We start from the raw sequence: 27,515 nt of genomic DNA, 5'->3' as shown, positions 1-27,515 counted from the left end.
TCTTTGGTTTCAAGAAGACGCCACGCCTCCGCCACCGCGGGCTGCAGCGCCTGTAGGAGGTGGGGATGCAGTCACTTCCTCCGGGGCCGCTGTCTGCATCCGGGTCAGCTCCTGCGCTGCCGCTACAGTTGCTGCTGTGATCGGGATACTGGGCCCGGGTCTCCACCGCCGTCCGAGGGGAGCGGGCTCCGCTCGGCGCTACTACTTTCTGCGACCTGGCCGTCAGCCCCACGTCGCAGGCCTGGAGGGGCGAAGAAGACGAGGGGGCCAAGGCTTCCTCCGGGGTGAGTGCGGCTCGGGAAAACTGGGTACGGTGGGTCTGGGCGGGGAACAGGCCTAGGGGCGGGCGTCTGAGGGTCTCGTGTCCCCGGTCGGCGGGAGAAAGGAAGCCCAGAGGGTTATCCTTTGTAGGGGGCGCCATAGAACCTGCCCGGGAGACGCTTCCCGGATCCCCGCCCTGCTTAGGCCCCCGCCCTTGGCTCGGCTCTTGTTTGCATTTACCATCTTTGTCCCGCCGTCCGCATCCACCCCCTTTTCCGTTTGTGGTGATTGTGCTCGGGATGGAACCTGCCCCTTTCTCGGCCCCCCTCCCGCCCGCACACACCCCGATCTGGGTGCGGTGACTGGGCCACGTTGGTCCCCTGTTATGACCAGCGTCCGTCTTGGTGTGTAGAACAAAGAAGGCTGCACTTCTGAGGTGCCTCGTACCCTCGGAGAATAAAACACGGAATTGGCGTTTGTAATCAGGGCTTTAATAGATCTCTTACGTGCAAAAGCCGGGTTCCTGCGTTGATTCAGACGCTACCTTTTGCCTAAATAACGGACAAAAATTTGGGTTTCCTGGGTGCACCTGATGCCACTGGAGATGTATTAGGTCAACTCATGTTAAATGAAAACTTTATTCGGATCTGTTACGTTGCTTTGAAACTTCCCTTATCTGTCTGTCCCGGGAGCTGAGAGAACAGCTTTTGTCATGTTCGTCTAGGTAGTCATAGCGCCTTCCATGTTACTTGAAGTGTGGTTGCATTTTAGTTTCTTCATCCTCATCTTTTTTTATTAGGATCTCTATTTCTCTTAATGCTTAATTTTATAAATTTAAAAAAAAATAAACGGGTTCTTTATTATTTTATAATTCTGCAATTGGTAAATGAGTAAGATTCCTCAAAATTGTAACTGAAGTTACCCAACCTAGTTACCCTGCAGAATGTTTTCTTTATGATCTTACGAGTACACATCTTCTTAGTTCTTGTCATTTTACATTTTCTCTGAACTCAATTCTTAATCTTCATAATCTCCATTGTTGCAGCCTAATATTGTTGGGCTTAGACAGAAAGTATGACAGATCCACTTCTGCAAACATCGAGCTTGAACTAGATCGTCTTGTAGGCATTACAAGACCTTTGAAGCCAAGTGTAACCAAATCTGGCATTACAGGCTTATTCTGTATAAAGTTGCCAGTGAACTCGAGATACTGTGCTGTATTAGAAACAGTCTAGGTCTGGGAACCAGGATGTAGTGTCATTTGCCTCATATATAAGATAAAATGAGGACAATAACCCCAGTGTTTTATACCTCACCAAATTATTGGTTGGTACATATGAGATGATGAATGTACAAGTGATTAGTAAACATGGAAAGCACTCTTTGGGAAAGCAGTTCTGTTCATGCCATCTGAAATAATACTGGTAAAAAGGGAAATGAGGAAGGAAGGCATCCAAGAAAAGTAGTATATTTAGCCAGATCCAATAAACTAACCTTGGCTGACAGTGGATCAAAAGATGTCTTATTAAGCTTATGTTCTATAAAGCAGAATATTAATATAATATGACAATATTCCAAAATTATATTTGTAACTCTGCAACAAAGTGTTAGAGATCAGTTATGAGACTTAAATCATTTTAAAGGTCTCAGAGAATCTCCAGTATGTTCTTACTGGTAATTTAATAAATGTACCTTTTATAAGGTGGTGTAATTATACTTTGCTTTATTTTCACGATTTTGAGAAAAGTCAGCACTGTTGTAATTTTTCTTGAATTTTGTCTGAACAATTCCAATAGAGTATCTCATTTTATTCTTTTTTTTAATTGAGGTATAATTGACATAACGTATTAGTTTCAGCTGTACAGTATGACTCAGTATTTGTATATTATGAAATATGAAATGACATCACACATAGTTACAAAAAATTTTTTTCTTGTAATGTAAACTTTTAAGATCTAAGCAACTTTCAAATGTGTAATACAATATTAACTGTAGTCACCATGCTGTACATTACATCTCCAGGACTTATTTTATAACTGGAAATTTGTACCTTCACTTGTTTTTCACAGTCCCCTCGCTCCCCCCACCCCACCCCCACCGCTGTCACCCACCAATATGTACTCTGTATCTATGAACTCAGTTTGGTGGGGGTTTTGTTTTTTTAGACTCCATATATATGTGAGATCATAGAGTATTTGTCTTTCTCTGTCTGAATTACTTCACTTTGTGTGTGTGTGTGTGTGTGTGTGTGTGTGTGTGTGTGTGTGTGTGTACACACACCACATTTTCTTTAACCGTTCATCCACTGATGGACACTTAGGTGACTTACAATTGGCTGTTGTAAATAATGCTGCAATAAACATGGAAGTGCATATATCTTTTCGAGATAGTGATTTCATTTCCTTTGGATAAATACCCAGAAGTGAAATTGCTGGATCATATGGTATTTTTACAGCATTTTTAATTTTTTGAGGAACCTCCATACTGTTTTCCATAGTGGCTGCACCAATTTACATTCACACTAACAGTGCACGAAGGTTCCTTTTTCTCCACATCCTCACTAATGCTTGTTATTTCTTCTCCTTTTGATAATAGCCACTCTAACAGGTGGTTCTTGTAAGGTGACATTGTGTCATTTTATTCTTTTTTTTTTTTTTAAGATTTTATTGGGGAATTTAGGGAGGGGAATAGACAAGTTGCTGGTTGCTGTCATTTTGTTCTTCAGTCTAGTTGTGGAGAAGATCGCTTCACTGGCCCATGTTGGTATTGTGATCATTGCGCTCTTCCGGCTGAGGCAGATCAGTCTGCCAGCCAGTGGACAGCCGCTCACGGTAGCTAATGGAAGCCTACGCCATGGCCAGCGACTCATGGCAGCCCAGCTCCAGGTGGAGCTGTTGTTCATCATCTTAGCTGTAGAGGGCGCAGCATCACTGGCCCTCATGTGGGATCTGAACCAGGGCCCTGCTGCTCAGAGCTGGTGTCCCAAGCCAACTCTTAACCAACACGCCACTTGGCCAGCCCGTGTCATTTCATTCTTAAAATCCTACATGACATTGCTCTCAAGAAAGCATATAGGATTTCTCCAGGGGTGTTTTGGTGATTGTCATAAACACATAGGATGGCCTAAATTATTTTCCTGTGGTGCTACCCATGTTGCCAACCTCATAAGAAAAAGTGAACCTAAATATTTAGAATGAATCCCTTTCATTTAAATGGGGAAGTGAAAGCCTTGCCTGGGCATTTCCTTCTGCCAGTTGTAATTGATTTCAGCATAAATGTGGTTACTAGCACCTATTCCAGCAGTAGTGTTAAACTACATAGTAAAGCTACCATGTAAAATGCAGATATTTCTAAATATCTTAATATTTAATTTTTGTTTATATTGCTAAGCTGCGTGGGGAAAACCCCTTCTTGGTTAAATTTACCACTACACCTCCCTTCTGAAGGTGTGTCAGGAGGAAATCCATTATATCCTTGATTTTTAACCTCACTAAAGGTGAGTGGCTGTTTTGAATTTTTTTTAAATGACCTCCACTGATACCTGACATTAGTAATGATGTGCCACAACTATCACTAGTCTGTTAAGAAATCAGGATATTCCTGTTGCATTAGGTTATTTTAACAAACAGCACTGTAAAGTTTTATTTCCCCATTCTAATTTTCAACGACTATGAACAAAAAAATGGGAAACAGCCACAGTTAACTTGTGTCAGCAATACCCTGATTTCCTTTAAAGTAGATGTGCTTATATTGCTCCTTTCTTGTTTGTTTCCTGTTCTTACAGTTGCTGATGATAAAGTGTTTCCAAGAACAGCACTCTCAATTATTTGAACTGTTTTTATCTACCTAGTGTACTTTTCCCCCTAAAGTTCATGATGAAATGGTCAAAAGTGAATCTCTTTATCTCTCCTCCTAGGTTCTGTTTAACTAGCCTATTTATTTATCCCCAAACTGAATACCATGTTTATATGTTATGGAGTATTAACATCCCATGTCAGTATGATATTAAAGTAAAAATTGAATGAATCGGCTGAGAGAGCTGAAGTACTTGAGCTGTCTTGTGCTTAGAGGGGCTGTTTTCTAGCGATAGACTTGTTCAAGTGGTAAAGCAGCTAAAAGGCATGCATGGTTTATCTTCTAGAATTTTACAAGATACATATTTTCTCTTGCAAACAAGGAATAATTTTACCAACAGAAATTAATATTGCAAATGTATAGATTGTCCCAAATATTTTCAGTACACTCTTTGAGGGGTAAAACATAAAAGGAAGCTTCTTTATATGGTTTAATGACAAAATTAAGCCTAAGAAATTCAGCAAAAGAAAGGCTTGCTGTCCTGTCTAGTGTCATACCTTACAATTAAGTATTTATTCATTTAACTAGTGTTTACAGGCCTATTATGTTCCAGGTACTGTGCTTGGTGTTGGGAATACAGTGGTAGCGACTTTCAGTCGCTTGCTTTTGAAATAGTTAATATTTTTCTACGTTTGTGGGGTACTTGAAAAAGATACCCAGAAGCATCCTGATATTTTCCCAACAACCAGTAAAAAGGTGGGACAAAATAATGGAAAGCTTTTCTGATTATTGGATTTAGGGATATATTTGTTCACTTTAGAGTGAGTATCAAAGACTTGAGGAAACATTGAGAAATACAGTTGGGCTGACCGAGTGGCTCAGTTGGTTAAGAGCTCGCTCAAGAGTGTGAGCTCTGAGCAACATGGTCACCAGTTCGATTCCCGGCCCAAGCTGAGCTGCCACTGAGCTGCCAACAGGTGGCAGGATGGCTCAGCTAAAAAAAAAAGAAAGAAATATAGTGAATTAAAACTTGGAAGAGACTATCAGTTTTCAACCTTTAGTAATGGAATGCTTCCATCTCCGCTGACCATAATTGTAGAGTAATAAGTATTAAGTATTTGGGCTTTTTTTTGGCCATAATTTTGTTTTGTTGTTTTGTTTTAACTAATTTGGTATTATAAATAAAAGAGGTATTTTATTAACGTAGGTATCCCTTTTTTGTTTATTTTCCTCTACACAGAGGAAGAGTTGCTGTCAGAGAACAACCTATGAAGTAATCATTGAAAATGATCTGCACTTTAAAGTGCAGGCTATATATTAGAAACAGAAAATGTGAAATAGGTCAAAATTATTGTATTTTAAGTGTGTTTTTATTAATGTCTCAAAATTACCTAGCTCACTGTTTTCCCAGATAATTAAAAATGCCTTACTCTTATATATGAATGAACTGACTTTTCAAAGCAGATATGTTGGTAGGGAAAAGACAGCATTTGCCACTTTGCTGTGCTAGCAATTGGGTCCTCAAAAATTGAAACCTTTTGATAATGTTTGAAACGTCCACGTGAGTGTATGTAAGAATTCAACCTGGAAAGAGTCAGCCCAGTTTTGGCAGAGATAGAAATATAGTTCATCATGTGAAATCTAAAACTTTAGAAACTTTGCAGTGTAATTTTATTGTTCTGAAACAAAGCTTTTTCTGTACAACTTTGTGCATCTTTTGAGTATTGTAGTGGCATAGCAGATAAGGCAACCATAAAACATGACCACGTGTTTTAGAAGACTAGGTGAAGTGAATGTGAATGGCTCGCGCCATTTGTTTTATTTGATAAGTGTTTTTAAAAGTTATTCATACATGGTTTTTTTGTTTTTTTAAAAGATTTTATTGGGGAATTGGGGAAGGGGAACACACAAGTTGCTGTCCTTTTGTTCTTCAGTCGCTTCACTGGCCAATGTTGGTATTATGATCATTGCTCTCTTCCCGGGGTAGGCAGTCGGTTGCTGGCCATTGGACGGAGGCTCACGGTAGCTCACGTCAGCTGCTAGCCGCTCACGGTAGCTCAAGGCAGCCCACTGCAGCTATGCCGTCGCTGGCGACTCACGGCAGCCCAGCTCCAGGTCGAGCTGTTGTTCACCATCTTAGCTGTAGAGGGCTCAGCGTCACTGGCCCCATGTGGGATCCAAACCAGCAGCACTGCTGCTCAGAGCTCATGCTCCCAAGCCAACTCTTACCCAACGAGCCACTTGACCAGCCCCCATACATGGTTTTAAAAGTCCAATAGTTTGGAAAGATTTACTATGAAAAGAATCAGTCATTTCCTCCATCCCATTCTTTTTCTTCTTCCATTGGTGTCAACTGCTTTTAACATTGATTTTAATACTTCTAGTGATATCTAGTGTTACTGTCTATCTCTTAAGAAATGCTGTATGGAGCTGGCCGAGTGGCTCGTTGGTTAAGAGTTCATTTAGGAGTGCGAGCTCTGAGCAGCAGGGCCACCAGTTCGGATCCCACATGAGGGCCACTGATGCTGCGCCCTCTACAGCTAAGATGGTGAACAACAGCCCAACCGGGAGCTGGGCTGCCTTGAGGCGATGGCCTAGGCTGCAGCCCCTGCTGCAGTGGAGGTAGGGTGAGCTGTGAGTGGCCGGCAGACAGTATGAGTGGCCGGCCGTCCATTGGCCGGCGACCGATTTGCCTCAGCCGGGAATAGCACAATGATCACAATACCAACGTGGGCCAGTGAAGCAACGTCCTCCACAACTAGACTGAAGAACAAAAGGACAGCAACTTGTCTGTTCCCCTTTCCCGATTACCCAACGCTGTTCCCTCCCCCAATTTCCCAATAAAATCTTTAAAAAGAAAATGCTATATGTTTTACTGCTTTTTTAATAAATAACTTTAGACATCTATCGACTTACTTTCATGTAAGTGAACTAAATATTCATTTAGTTCTTGCTCCCAAAGTTGTCACAGTTTTTGTTGCACTGTTAACCAGTTGATCTTCATGACTTCTTAGATAATGTATTTAAACCCCTATTTCTTATTCCATCAACCAAACCAATTTCTAGGTTCCTAACTTGGTAAAATGAGGATATTGGCACCCACATCCTTCCTTGGAAAAACTAAAATTTATGGCTTAAGTTAAAACTTGTAGTTGCATGAACAAAAATATTCACTAAGTTCACTATCTGAAAACTTATGCTAAACTATATGAGAAAAACATGGTATAGATATGATGCAAATCAAAATGTAGCATAATTCATTTACTGGACAGTTGCTGAATAGTTTTTTTTAAATGGCTCAGGAATTGTGGTTGAAGCTATAGAAAAGGAAATATAAATGACAGCATACCACTTAGCTCTGCTGAATTATAAGTATAAATGGTATTTATTAGTGTTCAAGTTCTAGAATCAACCTCAATCCAGGACAGAAAATTTAATTATGGATCTAGAGTAAAGAACATACTTATTCCTTCCTCCCCACCAATTATTTTTTTACATAATTCACAATACCTAATAAATTTTAAATCACAACCTGGGACACACATGCATAGATGCAGCTAAAAACAAATATGAATATATATACTGTTTTCTATTCTAACTTTCTTTTAAAGTGGTAGTTGTGACCCAGTACATTGATTTCATGGCCAGATGATTGAGCTTTAGCTCTGTGGGTGATAAGATGGAGGTCTAAGATTATTGCACCTTTTCAGCAGATGAAAAGTAAAGTGGAAAATAAGTTGTAAATTTTTCCTCTGCCTGTGGAATAGAATGGGTTCTTGCCATCTGCGGCGGCGTGGAGGGTATTGTGCTGAGTGGAACATGTCAGAGATAGACAGATGCAATGTGATTTCGCTAATATGTGGAATCTAAAAAACAAAGTAAACAAAACAAATAAACTCATAGATACAGAGAACATTTTGATGGTTGCCAGATGGGGTGGGTGAAAAGGGAAGGTATTAAGAAGTACATGTTGGTTGTTACAGTCATTGGGGATGTCAGGTATATCATAAGGAATATAGTCAATAATAATATAACTATGTATGGTGTCAGATGGGTACTAAATTTATCAGGGTGATAGATGGGAGGGGTTTGGGGGACAGGTGAAGAAGGCAAAGGGATTAAGAAGTACAAATTAGTACATATTTGCCGGCGTATAAGACGACTGGGCGTATAAGACGACCCCCTATCATTTCCACTCAAAATACAGAGTTTGTTATATACTCGCCGTATAAGACTACCCCCTCTTCCGCACACCTTCCACACACCAAATAAAAGGTAAAACAATATCAGATTTGATTTCAACATTTATATTTATATTCAAATGCTTATGACATGCAGGAAAACTGTCACAAGGCTGTATGTAATCAAACATATACATAAATCGCGATTCGCGATTTTGCGCTATCATACTGGGTGTATGGTCGGCTGTGTGCGATTTTGCGAGTGTGGTAAAATCGCATAACAGCAAAATCGCATAACAGCCGAGCATACACCCAGCAGCGCTGCTGATGCCTGAACGGTATGTGGAATGAAGTGGGCGGGCATCGGGAGGCCACTATGGCACGGGGCAAGCACTATGGGCAGTCTATCTGAAGTGTACCTGGCGTATAAGACGACCCCCCACTTGGAGGCATATTTTTCAGGGCCAAAAAATCGTCTTATACGCCGGCAAATACTAGTTACAGAATAGTCATGGGAATATAAAATGAAGCATAGGGAATTTGGTCAATGATATGGTAATAGCTATATATAGTGCTAAGTAGGTACTACACTAGTCAGGGGGATCACTTCTTAAATTATATATGTAAATGTCTAACCAGTATGCTGTGCACCTGAAATTAATATAAAATAATATTGAATGTCAGCTGTAATTGAAAAATTTTAAACAGGGGAGGAAGGTGAAGGGGAATAAGAGGTTCAAATTTCCAATATAAAACAAATAAGTCATGGGGATGTAATGTACACATAGGGAACATAGTCAATAATATTGTGATAGTATGGTACAGTGTCAGATGGTTGCTGGACTTATCATGGTGGTTGCTTCTAATTATATAAATGTTGAATAACCATGGCGTATACCTAACTAATATAATATTGTAAGCTATATTTTTAATAAAAATGTTTAAAAAAAATTTTTTTTCTTTTCACAGGACATTGGCTCTCGGGAGTATCAGGAGTTGGTAGTTGACATTGAGTCCAAGCTGAGGATGGAAGGTGTGGAACTTAAGGAAGAATGGCAAGATGAAGATTTTCCAATGTGAGCAATACTTTTAAATGAAAACAGATTTAAAGCAAAACTTCTAAATTTCTTTACTGTAGTATAACATTGGGCTAAATTTTGTGCTTTTAAGCAAAAGCATATTAAATAAATATGCAAGGATTTCCTAGATCATCTGGCCAGCTACCTTGACACATTTTCATTTGTATTTAAAATTGTATTGGCACCAGGTGGGTTAATAGAAAAGAGCAAAGGCAGACCTTGTTGTTTTTCCAATTTTTTTGAGAAATAATTGACATATATCACTAAATTTGAGGCATACAGCATGATGTTTTGCAGACCTTATATTTAAATGATGCTTCCATTCCATCGTGGTCAAAAAATCATCCAATGCACAGTAAAGTTCTTAGCAGTTGGAATATGGACAGCTGGTAGGAGTACTGAGTCATTGCATAATACATGATGGTAATAATAATGTAGAAATGTTGAACTCTAAAGAATTGTAGCCCTCTTTACCATATTCCCATTGTTAGTAACAATTTAGCTTTAGCATACATTGTATCATACATCACATTAAATTCATGCATTTTGTAGGTTTATAATTTTTTATTTGCTTTACAGTTGTATTTAAGAGCAGCTACATAGGAATTTAGATCTACTTTTATGTGTTACTTATATAAATATGTAAGTCAACTCTGACAGTCTGAAAATACTTTCTTTAAAAGTGGTTTGTAAAGTACTAAAGCTTAAGAAACACTGCTTTATTCAGTTTTCCACGTAATAGTTTCTATAAGCTATTTTTAATAGAGCTTTGAACTTCAAAAAAAGGTGTGTTTTTTTAAATTTCTTAGTTAAAAAGTATGTCTGTGTCTTCTAGACCTTTACCAGAAGATGATAGTATTGAAGCAGATATATTAACTGTAACTGGACCAGAGAGCCAGCCTGGTAAGAACTTGATACTTTTAGTTTCAGTAAAATGATAGATTTTTTTTTTAATTAAAGTTCATTGGGGTGACAATTGTTAGCAAAGTTACATAGATTTTGGGTGTACAATTCTGTAATACATCATCTGTATATCACATTGTGTGTTCACAACCCGGAGTCAGTTCTCTTTCCATCACCATATATTTAAAATAATAGATTTAACTGTGCTATTTTTGAACACATTTCTTTGTCAAAAATATACTCAGTGTTCCATTATAGGAAGCCAAAGGATAAGTTGACTATTGAGGAAATCATTTTTGGAATGCTTTGGAAGTTTTTGGAAATTTAACTTTCCAAGTACATATCCTTGATCTTTGAAAATTTCCACATTAAAAGGGTGAAAGGAGATCATTTTTAGTAGTGAGAGGTCTGCATCTATTGTTTAAAAAGACATATCCTTGCTGGGATACATCATCTTGCCATGATGTAGTGATCAAAATCCATAGTTGTAAATTACTGCTTTGGAATTGTGTTTAATTAATGTTATTTTCCCTAAGGATGAAGTGACATTTAAGCATTCCTTCTCATGTGTATTTCACTTTGTTTTACCCATTCCAGACTCACTAGAAGTTAATGGAAATAAAGTAAGAAAGAAACTGATGGCTCCAGACATTAGCCTGACCCTGGATCCTAGCGATGGCTCTGTATTGTCAGATGATTTGGACGAAAGTGGGGAGATTGACTTAGATGGCTTAGACACACCATCAGAAAACAGTAATGAATTTGAGTGGGAAGGTAAATCTTTCATTGTTTTATCTGACCTTTTATTAATGAATGTCTTTATATACATACATGTTTTATAATGACATTCTCATATTAGGATAATTGGGAAAACTTAAAACTTGATCATGAAACCAACTATAATCAATGATTAAAGGATTTTGTTGAAATATGATATTCTTTGTAAAGTTGATATATTTTTTACTAAGATACGAAATCCTGCTAGCACTGAATAGTCTCATGGATTCAAACTGGATATAGTAGATTACACAAGTGGCTTTATTTTATTTTATTTTATTTTCTTAATTGCCCAATTCTGTAAAGTTATATTTTTTCAAGGTTGCTCCCAAAATACTGCTTGATAATTATGGCATATTCTTATATTCAGTTGATCAGCTAAGAAAAAAGCTTTGAAGGGACATACTTTAGGGAAAAAAGCTTTAAAGGAACATACTTTAGGGAATGTGCTAAAAGTAGTTAAGGGTTTGCAGAGAGGGAGTTGTGAAGGGAGTTTCTGAGCGTGATTTTTGAAAGGGGCTTACCTGATAGTGCTGCATTTTGTAAAGAACCACCGTGAATTAAAGTATACTCTTAGCCCCCGAACCTTATATTCCTTATCATTTGTTATTTGGCATTCAAGGGAGTTGTTATGTGTTTTGCTTTGCGTGCTTTCTATAATTAGATAATTGTTGTCTACAGTATCTTTGTATAGTTGTTAATAATTTATATATATATTCCATCTTTAAAATGATTTTTACTTCAAAGCAGTGTTTAGCACTAAGTATCTTTCTACAGGAAAAAGTAAGATCCTCAATATGCTTGCTGTACCTTTTGTTCCTTTTTTCTTGCCTGTTTTACTGGTTCAGTAAGCAGTCCAGTAATAAGCAATATTTTATAAAGATACTGAAATAGTTTTCTGCCTATGTGTTTTGTCTCTTTCTTTAATGCTGCTGTAGTCATTTCCTGGAAGGATATTTTCCGTTAAGAGCTTTATCTTGGAAACAAACAACTAACATGCAGTAGGTTCCCCTCCCCCATCTTTTGGTAAGGACTATGATACTAAAATTTCAAAAATCATTACATCATTAAAAATCAACTAAAATGCAATCTTGAAATACAAATTACACCTAATCATTGGTGCTTATGCTTTGGCTAATGTCAATTTAAAATATTCTTTTGCATGTGTACTTCAGAATATTATCAATAAATTTCTGCTTTATAAAACTGATCAAATGAGAAATAAGCATTGACTAGTTAACCACTGTCTATCTGGTATTATAATGTTTGGGGAATAATTTATGTGCTCAACAACAACAAAAAAACAGTTTGCTCCCAGATGATTACTTTAAGTAATTACAGTGTTGATAGCTGTCAAAGGCAGTGTTGTTATAAACAGCCTGGAAAGGCATTGTAGGGTCAATGTACTAAGATTTTGATGGCTGTATGAATTATCTTTTCTGAACCTATGAATATGCATTGCACTGTAATTAGGTGCTTTATGAATTAGGCAATACAAAAAAAAGTTAAAGAACCAGGATCTCTAAAAAGCATAAAATGGCCTTGTATCAAGAGCAAGTCTTTTCCTCTATTATGGAAGAAATACTTAAAATTCCATAGAGAGTATCATGAAAAATTCTCTGAACGTTCTAATTAGATAGTAAAGTGGTTAACATGTAATTTGATTTTTATGGTATAAATAACAATTTGGAATTCAAAAACCTTTTATTTTGACAGATGATCTTCCCAAACCCAAAACTACTGAAGTTATTAGGAAAGATTCAATTACCAAATACACAGCAGCAGAGGAAAAAGAAGATGGACGACGCTGGCGTATGTTCAGAATTGGAGAACAGGACCACAGGGTTGATATGAAGGCAATTGAACCCTATAAAAAAGTTATCAGCCATGGAGGTAAGAGTTAGGCAAAGGGTGTTCAGATTTCTTAATGCAATATCAGAAACCTAAATGCTTAAAGAAACTCTCCCTTGATATTACACAATTTCAAAGCATAATAAACGTTTGTCATGTCATTTTAGAAATATATCAGGTTTGAAGTAAAAGGATAAAGCCAACGTTTAAAAATTGTTAATACATGGATATAGTAAGTTCGAAAGGTGTAAGTGTGCAGTGAAAACTGTGTCTCTCCCACCCCATCTCTAGACCCCTCCCAAAACTGGGACTTGACTTTCTCCCCTTTTTATCCATTTATAATTTATAATTTATATACAGTGAAATACTCTAGTCCTTTTTTTTGTACTATTTGCATATTTTTTCCCAGCTTCATTGAGATATAACTGACATATACTATTATAAATTTAAGGTGTACAGCATGTTGATCTGATTGATACACTTACATATTGCAAAATGATTACCACCAGAGCCTTAGCCAGCACCTGCTTGAGGTCACATAATTATCATTTTTTTTGTGTGGTAAGAACATTTAAAAATTTACTCTCTGGGCAACTTTCAAGCACATAATATTATTATTAACTGCATAAGCACACATAGTATTATTAACTGTAGTCACCATGCTATACATTAGATCCCTAGAACTTACTCATCTTCTAACTGGACATTTGTACTCTGACCAACATCTCCCCTTCTCTCCAGCCCCTAATAACCACCATTCTAGTTTCTGTTTCTCTTTTTAGATTCCACATGTAAGTGATATTATACAGTATTTGTCTTCTGTTTGACCTATTTCACTTACAAATGCTCTAATCTTAAGTGTACAATTCAGTGAGTTTTGACATATATTCATATAACCTTATATACCCTACATCCCTAGATATAGAGAACATTTTCATTGTTCCAGAAAATTATCTAATACTCCCTCCCAAGAAATACCTCCTCTCTAGTAACCACTATGCCAGTGTCTACCCCATGATTAGTTTTGCCTGTTCTAGAATTTCATGTACCTGGGATCATAGAGTACACTCTTTGGTCTACTTCTTATGTGCAGCATGTTTTTGAGATTCATCCATATTGTTGCATGCATCTGTAGTTCATTTCTTTGCCAAGTGCTGTTCTATTGTGTGGGTAAACCACAGTTTGCTTGTCCATTCTTCTTTTGGTGGACATGTTAGCTGTTTTAAGTTTGATCTATTATGATTAAGAATGCCATGAACATTCTTGTACAGTCTTTTGCGGATATAAATAAAACCTGGCTTTTTAAACTATGACTCTTAATTTACCTTAAAACACTGAACAACTCATTCATCTTTACCACAAAGTAGAGAACTAGTTCATTCTACATTTTTATGGAGCACCTACTTTGCATATTTGTGAGATATACAAAAACATAAGGCTCTGTCCCTTCCCTTAAGACATTTACAAGTCAAATAGGTAAAGCTCTGAAGTATAGTTATAACTTCTAACAGTTTGTGCTCTATTTAGAAGTTTACCTAGGCACTATGTAAGCAGCCAGAATGTTAGTGGTAGTCAAAACACAGCTCACTCTGTAGAGCATGTCACGTTACCTGAAATCCTCCCGATGCAGGACGGGGCCACATAGGTCAAGCAGATTGGTTTTTTCATGTAGAGTCATTTCTACTTCATTTACTTTCTACCAAATGCATTCCCCAAATTATTTCCGTAGATTTCATTCATCTGAAAGCAAATCACTTGAATATTTGCAGTTACATTATTCTGCCTAATTTAATCATATAGAAAAAAACCTCAGGATAATCTGGATCAGGAAGTCCACAGATGCATTAATTCATCTAGTTCATAGGAAGCAAGTTGTAAGAACTACCTCATGGTTTAAACATAATATTTTTCAGAAACAATACTTTATTTTTATGGGAAGATAGTTAGGGCTTTTATCCTATTGAATTATCACAGTATGTTTTGTGACTAAGGGATTAAGAAAGGTAGTACACGGGCCAGCCGAGTGGCGCGATGGTTAAGAACTCGCTTGGGATGCCAGAGGGCCCCGGTTCGGATCCCACATATGAGGGCCAGTGACACTGCCCTCCACAGCTAAGATGCTGAACAACAGCTCAACCTGGAGCTGGGCTGCCGTGAGTCGCTGGCGACGGCGTGGGCTGCAGTCCCTGTGGCAGTGGGTTGCCATGGGCTACCGTGTGTAGCCAGCAGCCGCAGTGAGCGGCTGTCCAGAGGCCGGCGACTGATCTGCCTCACCTGGGAAGAGCGCAATGATGGTGCCAACTTGGGCCAGTGAAGCAACGTCCTCCACAACTAAACTGAAGAACAAAACAACAGCAACTTGTCTGTTCCCCTTCCCCCAATCCCCCAGCACTGTTCCCATCCCCCCAATTCCCCAATTAAAAAAAAAAATCTTTAAAAAAGAAAAAAAAAATTAAGAATAGAGCTACTTGAAAAAAAAAAAAAAAAGAAAGGTAGTAAAGATCCTAATGTACTTGAAATGTTCAAACCTTTTCAGTGCATGTTTGTAAACAGAAATGAAAGTTAAAGCAAAAATATTTGTTACTGGATACAGCTTAATATCTAGAGATTATAATTGAAACATAACACATTCTAGCACTGTTTGTCTTCATTTATAATTATATCAAGAGATATGATCTTCTCTTAGGTATTATTACCCTCAAGTCTATAAAATGCTAGGCATCATTGAATGTAAAACTACTTTTTAAAAAGCCCCCACTTTAACCCTAAGTTGTATAAGAATGTTTTATTGCAAGTACTGTTGTGTCTGCTTGGATTATATCACTGTATTTGTCTACTTGCTAAAATAAGCCTGGCTTTCTGATTATGCTGGTTTAAGTGAGTTTCTAGTTTTTATGCCCACCCTTTCCTCTTCAAATTTTATTGTTTTTGAAAAGAGGGGATTTAAAGCTCTTTAAAAAAAAAAAATGATAATACTTTTTGATCCAGAAATGTGTAGAAGAAGGTAGTAGACCACTCTACTCTATCAGCCAGAAAAATCTTGACAGTAAAATCATGCTGACGGTTTTACCCTTGGTTTCTTTTTCAGGATATTATGGGGATGGATTAAATGCCATTGTTGTGTTTGCCGTCTGCTTTATGCCTGAAAGTGGGCAACCTAACTATAGATACCTGATGGACAATCTCTTTAAGTAAGTATATCTTCACAAAAATGTTTGGACGTAATTCTGAGTTAATTAGATGTCCAGTTTGAGGCATTGAACTTTAGCTGGGTAAAAACTATAAATATCCCACTTCTGGTTCTTTAAGTACTTAATTATTTGGCATTATGAAACTATTCGTTTTCCAACTAGACAGAAAAAAATTGTTATTTTCAAACTGGAATGGGCATTTCAGATTATCTGTCCCAACTTCTTTATTTTACATATGAGGACACATTGAGTATAAAGAGGTGACTTTCATTTCAAATTATATGGATAAATTACATTTATCCCCTAGAAGCCAAATGTAACTAGGCTGAAACAGTTCTGGTTTTTTTGTTTGTTTTTTAATCGGGGCAGGGGAACAGACAAGTTGCTGTACTTTTGTTCTTCAGTCTAGTTGTGGACGCCGCCGCTTCACTGGCCCATGTTGGTATTAACATTGCATTCTTCCCGGGTGAGGCAGATCGGTCGCTGGCCACTAGATGGCAGCTCTTGGCAGCTCATGCCGGCTGCCAGCCGCTCACACTAGCTGCCAGCCGCTCACACTAGCAGCTAGCCACTCACAGTAGCTTATGGCAGCCTCACTGCAGCCTACACCGTCACTGGCGACTCACGGCAGCCCAGCTCCAGGTCGAGCTGTTGTTCACCATCTTAGCTGTAGAGGGCACAGCATCACTGGTCCTCATGTGGAATCCGAACCGGGGCCCAGCTGCCCAGAGCTGGCATCCCAAGCCAACTCTTAACCAACGCGCCACTCGGCTGGCCCCAGTTCTGTTTTATTTCCACAGACTCATTCTATTTCTTAAGTTAGTGGGGTTTTTTTTTTTAAACTTTGTTGTGGAAAATTTCAGACATATACAGAGGTAAAGAGAAATATATTGAATATTTGTGTACCAATCATCCACTTTCACAATTATTAATGTATACTTCATTCCTGCAATTTATACTGCCCCCACTGTCTAATTTTGAAGCAAATCTTAGATATCCTGTCATTTCGTCTATAAACATTTCAGTATGTGTTTCTCAAAGATAAGAATTTAGTGTTACCTCAATAAATACAAATAATTTTAAAAATAAAATAAGAACTTTTTAAATAATCATACCAATTAATGCAATTTAAATTATTAATTATTTTGCTATCATTGAAGGGGAGGGAAGGGAACTGTATAATTTGGATAACCTAGTTGGGTTCTGCAAAGTTACATTTAAGTCTTAAGTTTAGTTTGTTTTTACAGGTATGTTATTGGCACTTTGGAGCTATTAGTAGCAGAAAACTACATGATAGTTTATTTAAATGGTGCAACAACTCGAAGAAAAATGCCCAGCCTGGGATGGCTCAGGAAATGCTACCAGCAAATTGATAGAAGGTACTTAACACAAGTTGAAAGCTAGTCTGAATAATTTTTATAATGGCCTTATGAGATTAAATTTTATCTTCTGTTACCACTTAAAGGTACCATGTGTCTACTTCCTAAATTACATTTATTAATTTCATAGCAAGTTTCTGTTTTCTTAAGACTGTATTTTAGTGTTATGAAAGAAATTAATTTTGATCTGTTTTATAAAGAATGACTTTAATTCTTTAAAACCGACTTACATAATAGCTCTTTATTCCTCCTTATATATACAACATTGAACATTTTCTTATAATTTACATTTTGGGAAACGATAGAGAATTTAATACATTTTCTATTTTATTACATTCTGAATTTTGTCTAATTTATAGTGTTAGCATATTTTATGTTAAGGTGCTTGTTTAGCTATCATCTTTCTTTGGAATGAGCTCTGGAAGTATATTTCCCTGGGAGTTAGTCATCCATGCTAATGGAAGGAACTTTGATCCTCCAATTGGTTTGATTTGACCATAGCTAATTCAAACTACTTTAATCAACTCAGACCCATTAATAGGTTTCTCTTCATACATAATTATGATGTTGGCTAGTTCTTGTGATTTAAAAAAAATCCTTAATCACTTTACTTAAGTGTGAAATATGTGTGATAAAACAGTTTTTATTTGGTCATTTTAAGTTGTCTAGAATAATGTCCTTAATTTTTAATAGAAGTGTTAGACTTCTATATTGCCTGTTCCTTTGGTGATCTCCACTCCTACCTTTCTGCCTGTACAGTGCCTTTCATGGTGTTGAAGAAATTAGTACCAGTTTTCTTCTTTTCCCCTACTCCTGAAAAAAAGAAAAACAGTTTACTTCTGTGTTCAGTATTGACCTCTTATCAGTGGTTGACAGAGTCCAAAAGACAAGTGAATGTATGCTAGGAGAAAGTTATCAACAGGCTATACATAAATTTAGCCAAATGAAGTAAAGTTTATTTCAGAGCAGTGGGAGAGACCATCAGAATTCAAGAGTGTATTTTCTTGTCTTTGAAGGAATATAACATCTAAATGAAAACTTTTGGATGAGAGATTTTCAATTAATTTTTTGTGTATATTTCTACATACTTAGTGATGTCTTACCTTCTAGCATTAGAATTTGTAGAGCTTTTTAAATTGTCTTTCTTTTTTTAATTCCAGGTTACGGAAAAACCTAAAATCTCTAATCATTGTACATCCCTCTTGGTTTATCAGAACACTTCTGGCTGTTACAAGACCATTTATTAGGTAATTTTCTGAGAGCCTTTGACTTAAAAAAAAGCAAAAACACAAACTCCTTGTATGAATTTCTTGTCAGTTCTGTTGGTCAGAAATATTGAGGTAATTATTTTTATTTTCTTCCATAGCTCAAAATTCAGCCAAAAAATTAGATATGTCTTCAATTTGGCAGAACTAGCGGAACTTGTCCCCATGGAATATGTTGGCATACCAGAATGCATAAAACAGTATGTTTTGTTTTATTTCTTTTCTTGTGTTGGATCTTTATATGTTGATGTGCAAGAGGCAAATATTTTTCAATATCATTTTTTCTCACTTTTATATTATACATATTTTGTAACTTCTCTTGTTTTTATAACAAAAAAAAGGGGGAAGAAGCCATTTTTCAACACCTTCCCCAAAAGTCACCATTTTCATAAGGATATCAGATGAAGTAGTAAGAAAAATTATTTTTGCATGTGATTCATTTATATTTGTAAAGACTGGATACAGTCTAAGAGTTGATTTCATGTTTGGTCAGTACTAGAGAACATTCTCCAAACTTAAACATGCTGCTCTCCTAATTTGAATAAGCTCATCATGACATGGAATAATCATAGTACTAGAGAAATAAGATATTATTTATATCAGCATAACTTTCATACTTTACAGTGGCTGGAATTTATTCTGTTTACCAAATTCACCTACTTCCATCTAACTTTTAAGAGGACTTGGTAGAGGCTGTTAACATAAATACCTAAGTATCACAGTACTATAAAGTAGAAAAAAGTTTTTTCTGTTAATCTGAGATTTTAGTCTGTTTAATGTGTCAAAGCCATATTTCTTAAGTCAGTTTTGACTTTCTACATCAGTGTATTAAATATTTTTGGTTTTGCCTGCAAACTTGTATGATTTTATATTTAGTGCCTTTTTTTGAGTTTTTTGTTCATCTTCATAACATGTATATTTACTGAAATAACTCTTCCCTACCAAGGTATGAAGAAGAAAAGTTAAAAAAGAAACAAAAAAGGTATATGCACACCTTGACTGGGTTGCATCTAGACTAGTCCATTTGCATTGCACAGACTAACTCTTCCTTATTGGTTGGTTAGCTTGTAGACAAAGATAATTGCATTTGTAAATATAAATATACCCCAGAATTCAAATACAGAGTGAATCCAGAGTTCCTGATGCTGAATATGGCCAGGATTCACTCTGTTTTAATACCATATATAATGCCAATTAGGAATTAAAGGCTATAGCCCATCCTCCTACTCTTTGGTACAAATATTGATGGTAAAAACAGAAAAATTACAAAGACTATTACTTGAAAAACCAATTACTTTTAAGACTCTCTGTTACACTGTATTTTTTAAATCTGTAACTTGTCCTTTTGAAATACGTGTGCACTTTTTAAAGAAATGTTTATTTTCCTGGGGTTGATTATATTTGCAGTGCATGTATTCTTTGGCTAACCAAGATTGATTTCCTTGTACGCTTAAGTGGCCTGCTAACCAGTCAAATTCTACATGTGATAAAATACCTAAAAGTTCAATGTACCATTTAATAGTTTAAACACTCTGCTTTCCATCATAAATTTAATTTCGAATACTTCTGCTTTGAGCATAACAAACTATTATCTATTAATACCTTGGCATAGAAGATGAAAGGCAAGGGTATAAAACAGGTAACATTTTATATATAATAGTAATTTTTAAAAGTGTCAGATTTTGATCTAACTTAATGGACTTTTAAAATACTGACAATTAGCAATACAGTTTAATACAATCTTTCTTAAGAAAGAAGCTGAGAAATTTATATGTAGTTATCATTTGAACCATTCTAAGGAACCAAATATAAGTAACTGGAACTGGAACATTCTTAACTTTGAACATGTTTTGGCTCTGTTGATAAACAAGAATTCAATTGACCATGTGATAGAATCATAGCTTTACATTTCTATGACACTTTACAGTTTAACAAAGCATTTTAACAGAGAGATGGACAGTGATTTTAGATCTTGCTAATTTCTCATTTTTTTTCTAGGCATTTGTGTGCATTTGCCAGACAAGTGGCTAAAATTAAAAATATAATCTGTAATTGTAGAATATTTTGAAGCCAGCTTATTCGTGGATTTCAAAATGAATTGCCTTTATTGATGAAATCTGCTATATTATGCCTTTTTACAACGTTCTTAGTATTGATATTTAATTACCTGTTAAATAATTTAGTAATTAAATAATTTAGTGGAACTGTATACTTTCTTTTAATGTATTGTTTAAAACTTACCACTACTATTTTATCTTATTATTTTATTTTTTACTTTTGCTTAACCTTAAATGGAATCATTACAGGTGCTTCTTAGTTTTTGTACAAAGTTTCTTTTAGGTACTTCTTAGTTTTTGTACAAAGTTTCTTTAGCCTTAAAAAAAAATAAATCCTTGTCAATTTGAAAATAACATTCAAGTTTTAAAAATATGTAGAGGGGCATGTTTTTAAAATGGAAAGTTAACAGAGGCTACAAGTTGAGGAGCTTACTTAAGGTGGAAATCTCTATGATAAGCACTGGTGATAAGGAGAGTACAAAAATTGAGTGTTCAAGTACAATCATGTGTAGCCTAACGATGGGGATATGTCCTAAGAAATGTGTCGTTAGGCTAGTTCTTCATTGTGCGAACATCTTAGAGTGCACACACATAAATCTAGAGGGGATAGATAGCCTACTACACACCTAGGCCACATGGTATATAGCCTGTTACTGCTAGGTGACAAACCTGTACAGCATGTAAACCTGTACATGCTGTAACTGTACTTTTACAGCAATTGTAACAGTGGTAAATGTTTATCTAAACATGGAAAAGTTACAGTAAAAATACAATATAAAAGATTTAAAAGTGGTCCACCTGTATAGGGCACTTGCCATGGATGGAGCTTACAGGACTGGAAGTTGCTCTGAGTGAGTCAGTGAGTGAGTGCTGAGTGAATGTGAAGGCCTAGGACACTGATGTAGTGTATTGTGTTGCACTATGGCGTTACGTCACTAGGCAATGGGAATTTTCAGCTCTATTATAATCTTATGGGACCATTGCCATATATGCAGTCCATGACTCATTGAAACGTTGATGCAGCTCATGACTATAGTGGCATTTTAATATTTCACTTAACAAAATCATTTTCAAGAGAATTGTTTTTCCTAATACTATTATCACTTAGCTCCCTGCCCCAGCGGTGCTACAATTCAACATTTCAATATGTCTGTTGTAATTTGAACTTTTAATAAAGTTTATGTACATTTGTATGTAAGTATTTTATAATCTTAAAAGAAACAACAGTCACATTATTCTTGCCAGTTGAAAAATTATCTTTCCTGGTTGGGGAAATGTTTGGTAACCTTTTTTACTATGCCTGCTTCTTTGCAAAGCTTTGTTTTTAACAGAATAATATTCTATACTAAAAGTAGTCATTGTTTTTAGAAAGAAAATTGTTCAGTTGTTGGTGTTTTATTATCTATAATGTTTTTCATTAAACAGAGTTGATCAAGAGCTTAATGGAAAACAAGATGAACCAAAAAGTGAACAGTAAGTTTGGCATCTAGTCCAAACACGACTGAAGAATGTGCTGGTGAAGCAATGCTCTTTTTTGCATTTATAATGCATTTATTGGCCCTAATTTTTATGTAACCTGTTACAAAATTGACTTGACTTTCTCTCAATGGACTTTTATATAAGGGACTGTTCACTGCTGTATTGGTTTGCAAATCTCTTGAATTTAGCTCTTAACTAGCTAATTATATTATAATCATTTTCTATTTTATATTGCTAAAAGCAGAGAACCACACTTTATATAAAGCGGTTTTTGCATTTGTTTATTGAATGATGCATCTTCTTCAGTAAAATATTTATATGCCTAAATGGTAAAGGAAAGAGATAATATATATTTTTATGGTTTGAGCAATATTTTTTAATGTATACCTGTCTTGTGGAAGAATATACAGGTAAATAATAAGACCATGATTTTGTAAAATGCATGTTAGAATTTTTGTGTTTTGTAAATGGTTAACTACATTTCCTGGATAACTTAAAAAAAATAAAGTGGCTCATACAGTGAGGGAGGGACAGTTGAACTGGTCATGAATACCCAAAGGTCATGTACATTCTCAATAGGTTAGTACCATCCTAAGATTTTTTTATCACTTAATGTATATTGTTCCTTAATTCAGAAGCACAAATACAAGTGCATTGCACACTTTTTCCTTTTTAAACTTAAAGATAAGTCAAAAAGCCATTTTTAGAACTAGAGAATTGAAGCGTCTAAGAATTGTATATATATGTATATAGGACATTTTATCTTCTGGCCAAAAGTCAGATCTTTATAAAAATCTTAGGTTTGTTCACTAATGTGAAGTAAGCTGTGTCCAGGGTTTCACTCTCCTGAATTTGTGTGAGTGCAGCGTAGTATTCAGAGAATGCAATGAGTCATTCACTGTCACTAGTTTTCTGTAGACACCAGGAGCTGCTTTTTTACCTGCTCTCAATGTGGGCACTTTACCAAAATACTTCCATATCAGTTATTTCAACTTCGTAGGTGTTTGACCTAGTCAGATATGGTGTGTTTTCACATTTCCTATTGAATCATGTTGACAGTACTGTAAATTAAGTTATTTTGTAAGTTTTAGAGCATCATTATATTATACGCTGTTTGGGATGACACATTTGATATAAGCATATAAACTTGTTTAATTTGGTAAGTACCTTGACTCTACATTGAAATAAATTGTACTTATGCTGCCAAACAGAACTTAATTTACCCACAAAACCATCCTAAAACAACAGATTGATCTAATATTGTGTCATATACTTGTGTGACTTATATGTATTTGGTAAACTTGGTACACTCTGTCCCTACCTAGACGGTAATTTACAAAAGAGTGTCCAAGAGTAGCAAAACTGAAGTGGATGAGAGCTACAGTTTTAAGATTTACTCTGTCCTACACTGAACACACATGTGGCTTTTGTCATTGCCATTTTTAGTATAAGGTTTCTACTACAAAAGTGAATTTTACTTTACTTTTTTGCCCTCAGTCAAACTTGGCATGCCAACTTAAGTCCAATTATGGGAGATGCTGGAGGATTCACAGGATAAGACATTCCTCAGCAACCTCCTGACTTAACTTGGATCCCACAGCTGTATGCAGATCCTAACTAATGTCATTACAGTGAATAAAGTTAAAACCATTATAGCTTGATCAAATGTTAGAAATACTTTGTACTGAAAAAGCAAACTAACAATAACTTAGGCATTCCTTCTGACTTTACCATATGAGGATTATGAATAAAGGATCATTGAATTGAATTGTAATTAGAGTTTATATTTGTAGAACGCTTTAAGTAGTCTTTTATCTGTAAGTCATCATCTCGCTTAAAATGGGCTGTGCTTTTTAAATAGGTGGTTTTCCTCCACATCAAGTACCCAGTTCTTCCTTTTCAACACTTTGTTTTGTTTATTAACTTTTCCTTTTGCAAGCATTGTTCCTAACTACAGATACAGTTTGTTACAAAAGTGGTGTGTTTTCCTAAATTTTTTTTTTAAGTAGAAGTCGCCTATATTCTATTAGAACATTAAGATGGAACAGTGATAACATTTGGAATATAATGAAAGGATATGCTGGGAATCAGTAGACTCGAAGGATACCTGCTCTGACCTACACCTTAATGGAATCTAGTATATGGACTTGCCTCATAATAAATGTTTCATAATTGTAGGACTTAAGATCATAATTATTAGAGGGAAGGCAGTTTTAAGTTTATTTGTAATTTGTAGCTATGTAACATTTTCCCCGTATCATTTGATTTTTAATTTTTCACTACTGCTTGAGGTGAAAGTACTTGTAACTATTTTATCTTTCTGCTTGGTTCATGGATTTGATTTAAATGGTTTAATTTGATGCATCTTTCACTTTTGTTGTTGCTGTTACACTTGGGCTCTGAGTGCCCCTTTTTAGTGAAAAGTTGCTCATGTAAAGTAATTTGATTGTGTTCTGCTTGGTCATATTCCTAAGGAAAGATACTACTATTGACTTTGCAGTTTAAGCTTAACAATTAAGCCTTTAACTCAGGAGGTTGAGTAATAGACATGAATCGAAGTAGGGCCTAGCAGGTAGTTTGAAAGGAAGATAACAAGGAAGTAAGCAGAAGAAAACTATAAAGGGGTAAAGAGTTAGCTGTTACCTAAGATGCCACTGAATGTGTCCCTGTTAAGGGAAGTACTTTGTGTGGCTGCTATTGGTACCATTTCTTGTATCCAGCAGGAAAACCTGCAGATTACACAGAAAATGTGAAGAAAGAGACTAGAGTGAAGGGGGGAAAGGCTGTTAATACCTATAATGAGAATTCATATTTTCCTCTGCTTTGTCCCTTCATACAGAAGCAAATTTGAACAGAGAGGGTCAGCATTTACAGTGCTCAAATTAAAGTTTAGGACTAGGTTATTTTCATACATCATGGTTGGTAAATGTAGTCTTCCAAAATGGACATAACTTTTTAGTAACTGCACTGAATACCAAAATTTGCTGATTGATAAGTAAATATCAGTAGCTTGAAATTCTTCAACTGCAATTCCAGCATTTAAAAAGTTTAGGGATCTGATTTTTGATAGAGATTTTTTTTGTAAATGACTATATAGCATTACTATTTGGCTGTTTTAATTTGTGTGCTCAGGGAATTTGAAAGTGATTCAATGCAGGAAGTGGCTTTTTAGATTTCTTCAATTGATAAGTTAGCATTAGGATACATCGGCTTGAATATAGGCCAGTTTCCTGATGAGATTGGTAAGGTTGTATATAAGATCACAGTAGCTTCACGCTTCCTTTTCCCGTTATAATTGGAAAATTGCTAACATTGCTCAATCAGAAGGGGGTAGGGAAGAGGCTGAAAATAGATTGCTACCCCATTCTATTTCATTTTCATGCCTATATTTTCCCCATCATATATAGATTTTTGAGAAATGGATCACAGATCTCAAAAGGATGGGGTAGGTAGAGGAATTATGTATTTATAAGTTAGACCAATTATTCTTGTAGAGTTTACCTTGTCATAGGAAACAGGAATTGTGTTATTTAAGTTTCTGGGAGAGAGTCAAGAATTTAGATTTGCATGGGCAGATCAGTTGGTTAGGGAAGTGGGATGTTCTAAAGTACAGAAGAATTACCTAGGGAGCCTTTCACTCCCTTCTTCCCATCACAAGATTCTGAATAAATTAGATCAGTGGTGAGTCCCCAAATTGTAACTTTCCTTTAAAGTTGTAAATGGTAATTGAAAATAAGGTAATGTGTTGAACAGTAAGGAATGACACTAAAATTGGAACAGAATTATTTGTTGCAATGGTATATGACAAATTACTTAATCTTTTATGTTTTGAGAACTACTTAAAAATGCTATGAAAAGTTTACCAAAAAAGCACTTAATGACAAATCAGATACCAGGTAAAAAATCAAGGGTTTAATGCTTTCAAATTAATAAAGAATTCTATTAAGCTGTTTGCTTCAGATAGCTGTATGATCCTGTCTTACAAAACATTGTACAAGAATTTAAAATATTTGCATTTTGAAATTTTTATTTTCATATTCAGTGTGGCTAAGAAGGAATTTGGAAAATAATACCAGCTACTCCACTGCACTTTTTATATACGGACTTTCTAAAGTTGTACCCCTTAAACAGTTTATTTACATAAACCTAGCTAGTAAATATTGGTGTCAAGGGCCACTGACTTGCACAGCCCTTGGGCCATCATTCAAAAAGAACACAAATCAGAGTTTGTTAGATACTAATGCACTTTGATACATATTTCAAAAATTCAAATTTTTTTCCTTACCATTGGTTCGCATGTTGCCATTTAGACAATTAATGTACTGTGATAACTTTACTATTCAGATGTTGCCTAGCCTAGTGCTGTCATTTTCCAGTGTGAGAAATTCAGTTCTGATGACTATGTGCAAGACGACGTTGATGTGGTCCATGTGAGAAATACTAGGATTGTCTTGATTTACTGAAGAGATGTAATATTTTTTCTTTGACTTGTTAGGAATACAGTAACTTGTGTCCTGATCTGTTGCACATCATATTTTTGCAACATTAATGAATTTAAATAAATTAATTGGAAAGTTTGTTTTTGACTCATTTTATCACTTTTTTCTGTCTTCCATTGTTGCTAAATTTTTACACTGAGTTACCTTGTATACCTTTCGAATAGTTTTAGACTTTTACTTGTTTCTCTTTCTGTAATCTGAGTGCTACTTCCTACTGTTCAGAGGGGTGAGGAGTTACCCCTACTTTAATTTTAAACATCTTAACTGTAATCAAACTTTGTGTTTCATAGTTTAGAATTATTTTAGTTAGTGGAGAATCAGCGATGAAATCAATAAGTGGCTGAAAACACGGCACAAATCAGAGCTTGTTTAGCTATAGACCTGCTGAGAGGTTCCACCTGGTAGCAGTTGTTTTTGCATTTATTCTTTAATTACTATTCAGCTACTTAATGGCAAATAGCTGTGCACATTACTACTGCGTTTAATCCACAGTTAGGCTACCAATTGGGATATTAGCTCAAAATAAAGAAGTATTTGCCTTGCATTAGGAACAAATACTAAATACAAATTTTCCCAAATTAAAATGAAAAGTTTGCTGGGCCAAATTAATTACAACCCTATTTTGCATGGTAAATAAATACCTGCTGTGGTCTTCAGAATCTGTCTTCAATTTATCATTGCAAGGCCTTCAACAGTAGTAACCCTGAATACACCTCAGGCATAAAATGTGACTACCTAGCATTTCGTAATTGTGCATCTTAGAATGGAGATTAGTCTCTAAAAATTATAATTCCCTGA

The 27,515-nt window shown here is 35.9% G+C and overlaps 1 protein-coding gene across 2 annotated transcripts; it reads left to right on the top strand.

Moving 5' to 3' along the window:
- Window positions 1-26,797, top strand: BNIP2 (BCL2 interacting protein 2). 2 transcript variants are annotated; one of them, XM_019657544.1, is made up of 11 exons: window positions 1-284; window positions 9,207-9,313; window positions 10,152-10,219; window positions 10,817-10,993; window positions 12,713-12,889; window positions 15,936-16,038; window positions 17,286-17,417; window positions 18,578-18,664; window positions 18,784-18,882; window positions 19,629-19,664; window positions 22,165-26,797. In XM_019657544.1, exons 2-11 carry the CDS (start codon window positions 9,264-9,266, stop codon window positions 22,214-22,216), a joined length of 981 nt encoding a protein of 326 aa, XP_019513089.1. In that variant the 5' UTR covers window positions 1-284; window positions 9,207-9,263; the 3' UTR covers window positions 22,217-26,797. The 2 variants fall into 2 exon arrangements, with proteins under 2 accessions (XP_019513089.1, XP_019513090.1); XM_019657545.1 differs by lacking the exon at window positions 19,629-19,664.
- The last annotated feature ends 718 nt before the right edge of the window (window positions 26,798-27,515 follow it).

Source organism: Hipposideros armiger, unplaced genomic scaffold, assembly GCF_001890085.2.
Source record: "Hipposideros armiger isolate ML-2016 unplaced genomic scaffold, ASM189008v1 scaffold_276, whole genome shotgun sequence".
Taxonomy (NCBI): domain Eukaryota; kingdom Metazoa; phylum Chordata; class Mammalia; order Chiroptera; family Hipposideridae; genus Hipposideros; species Hipposideros armiger.
This window is presented reverse-complemented; position numbering and strand designations above follow the sequence as displayed.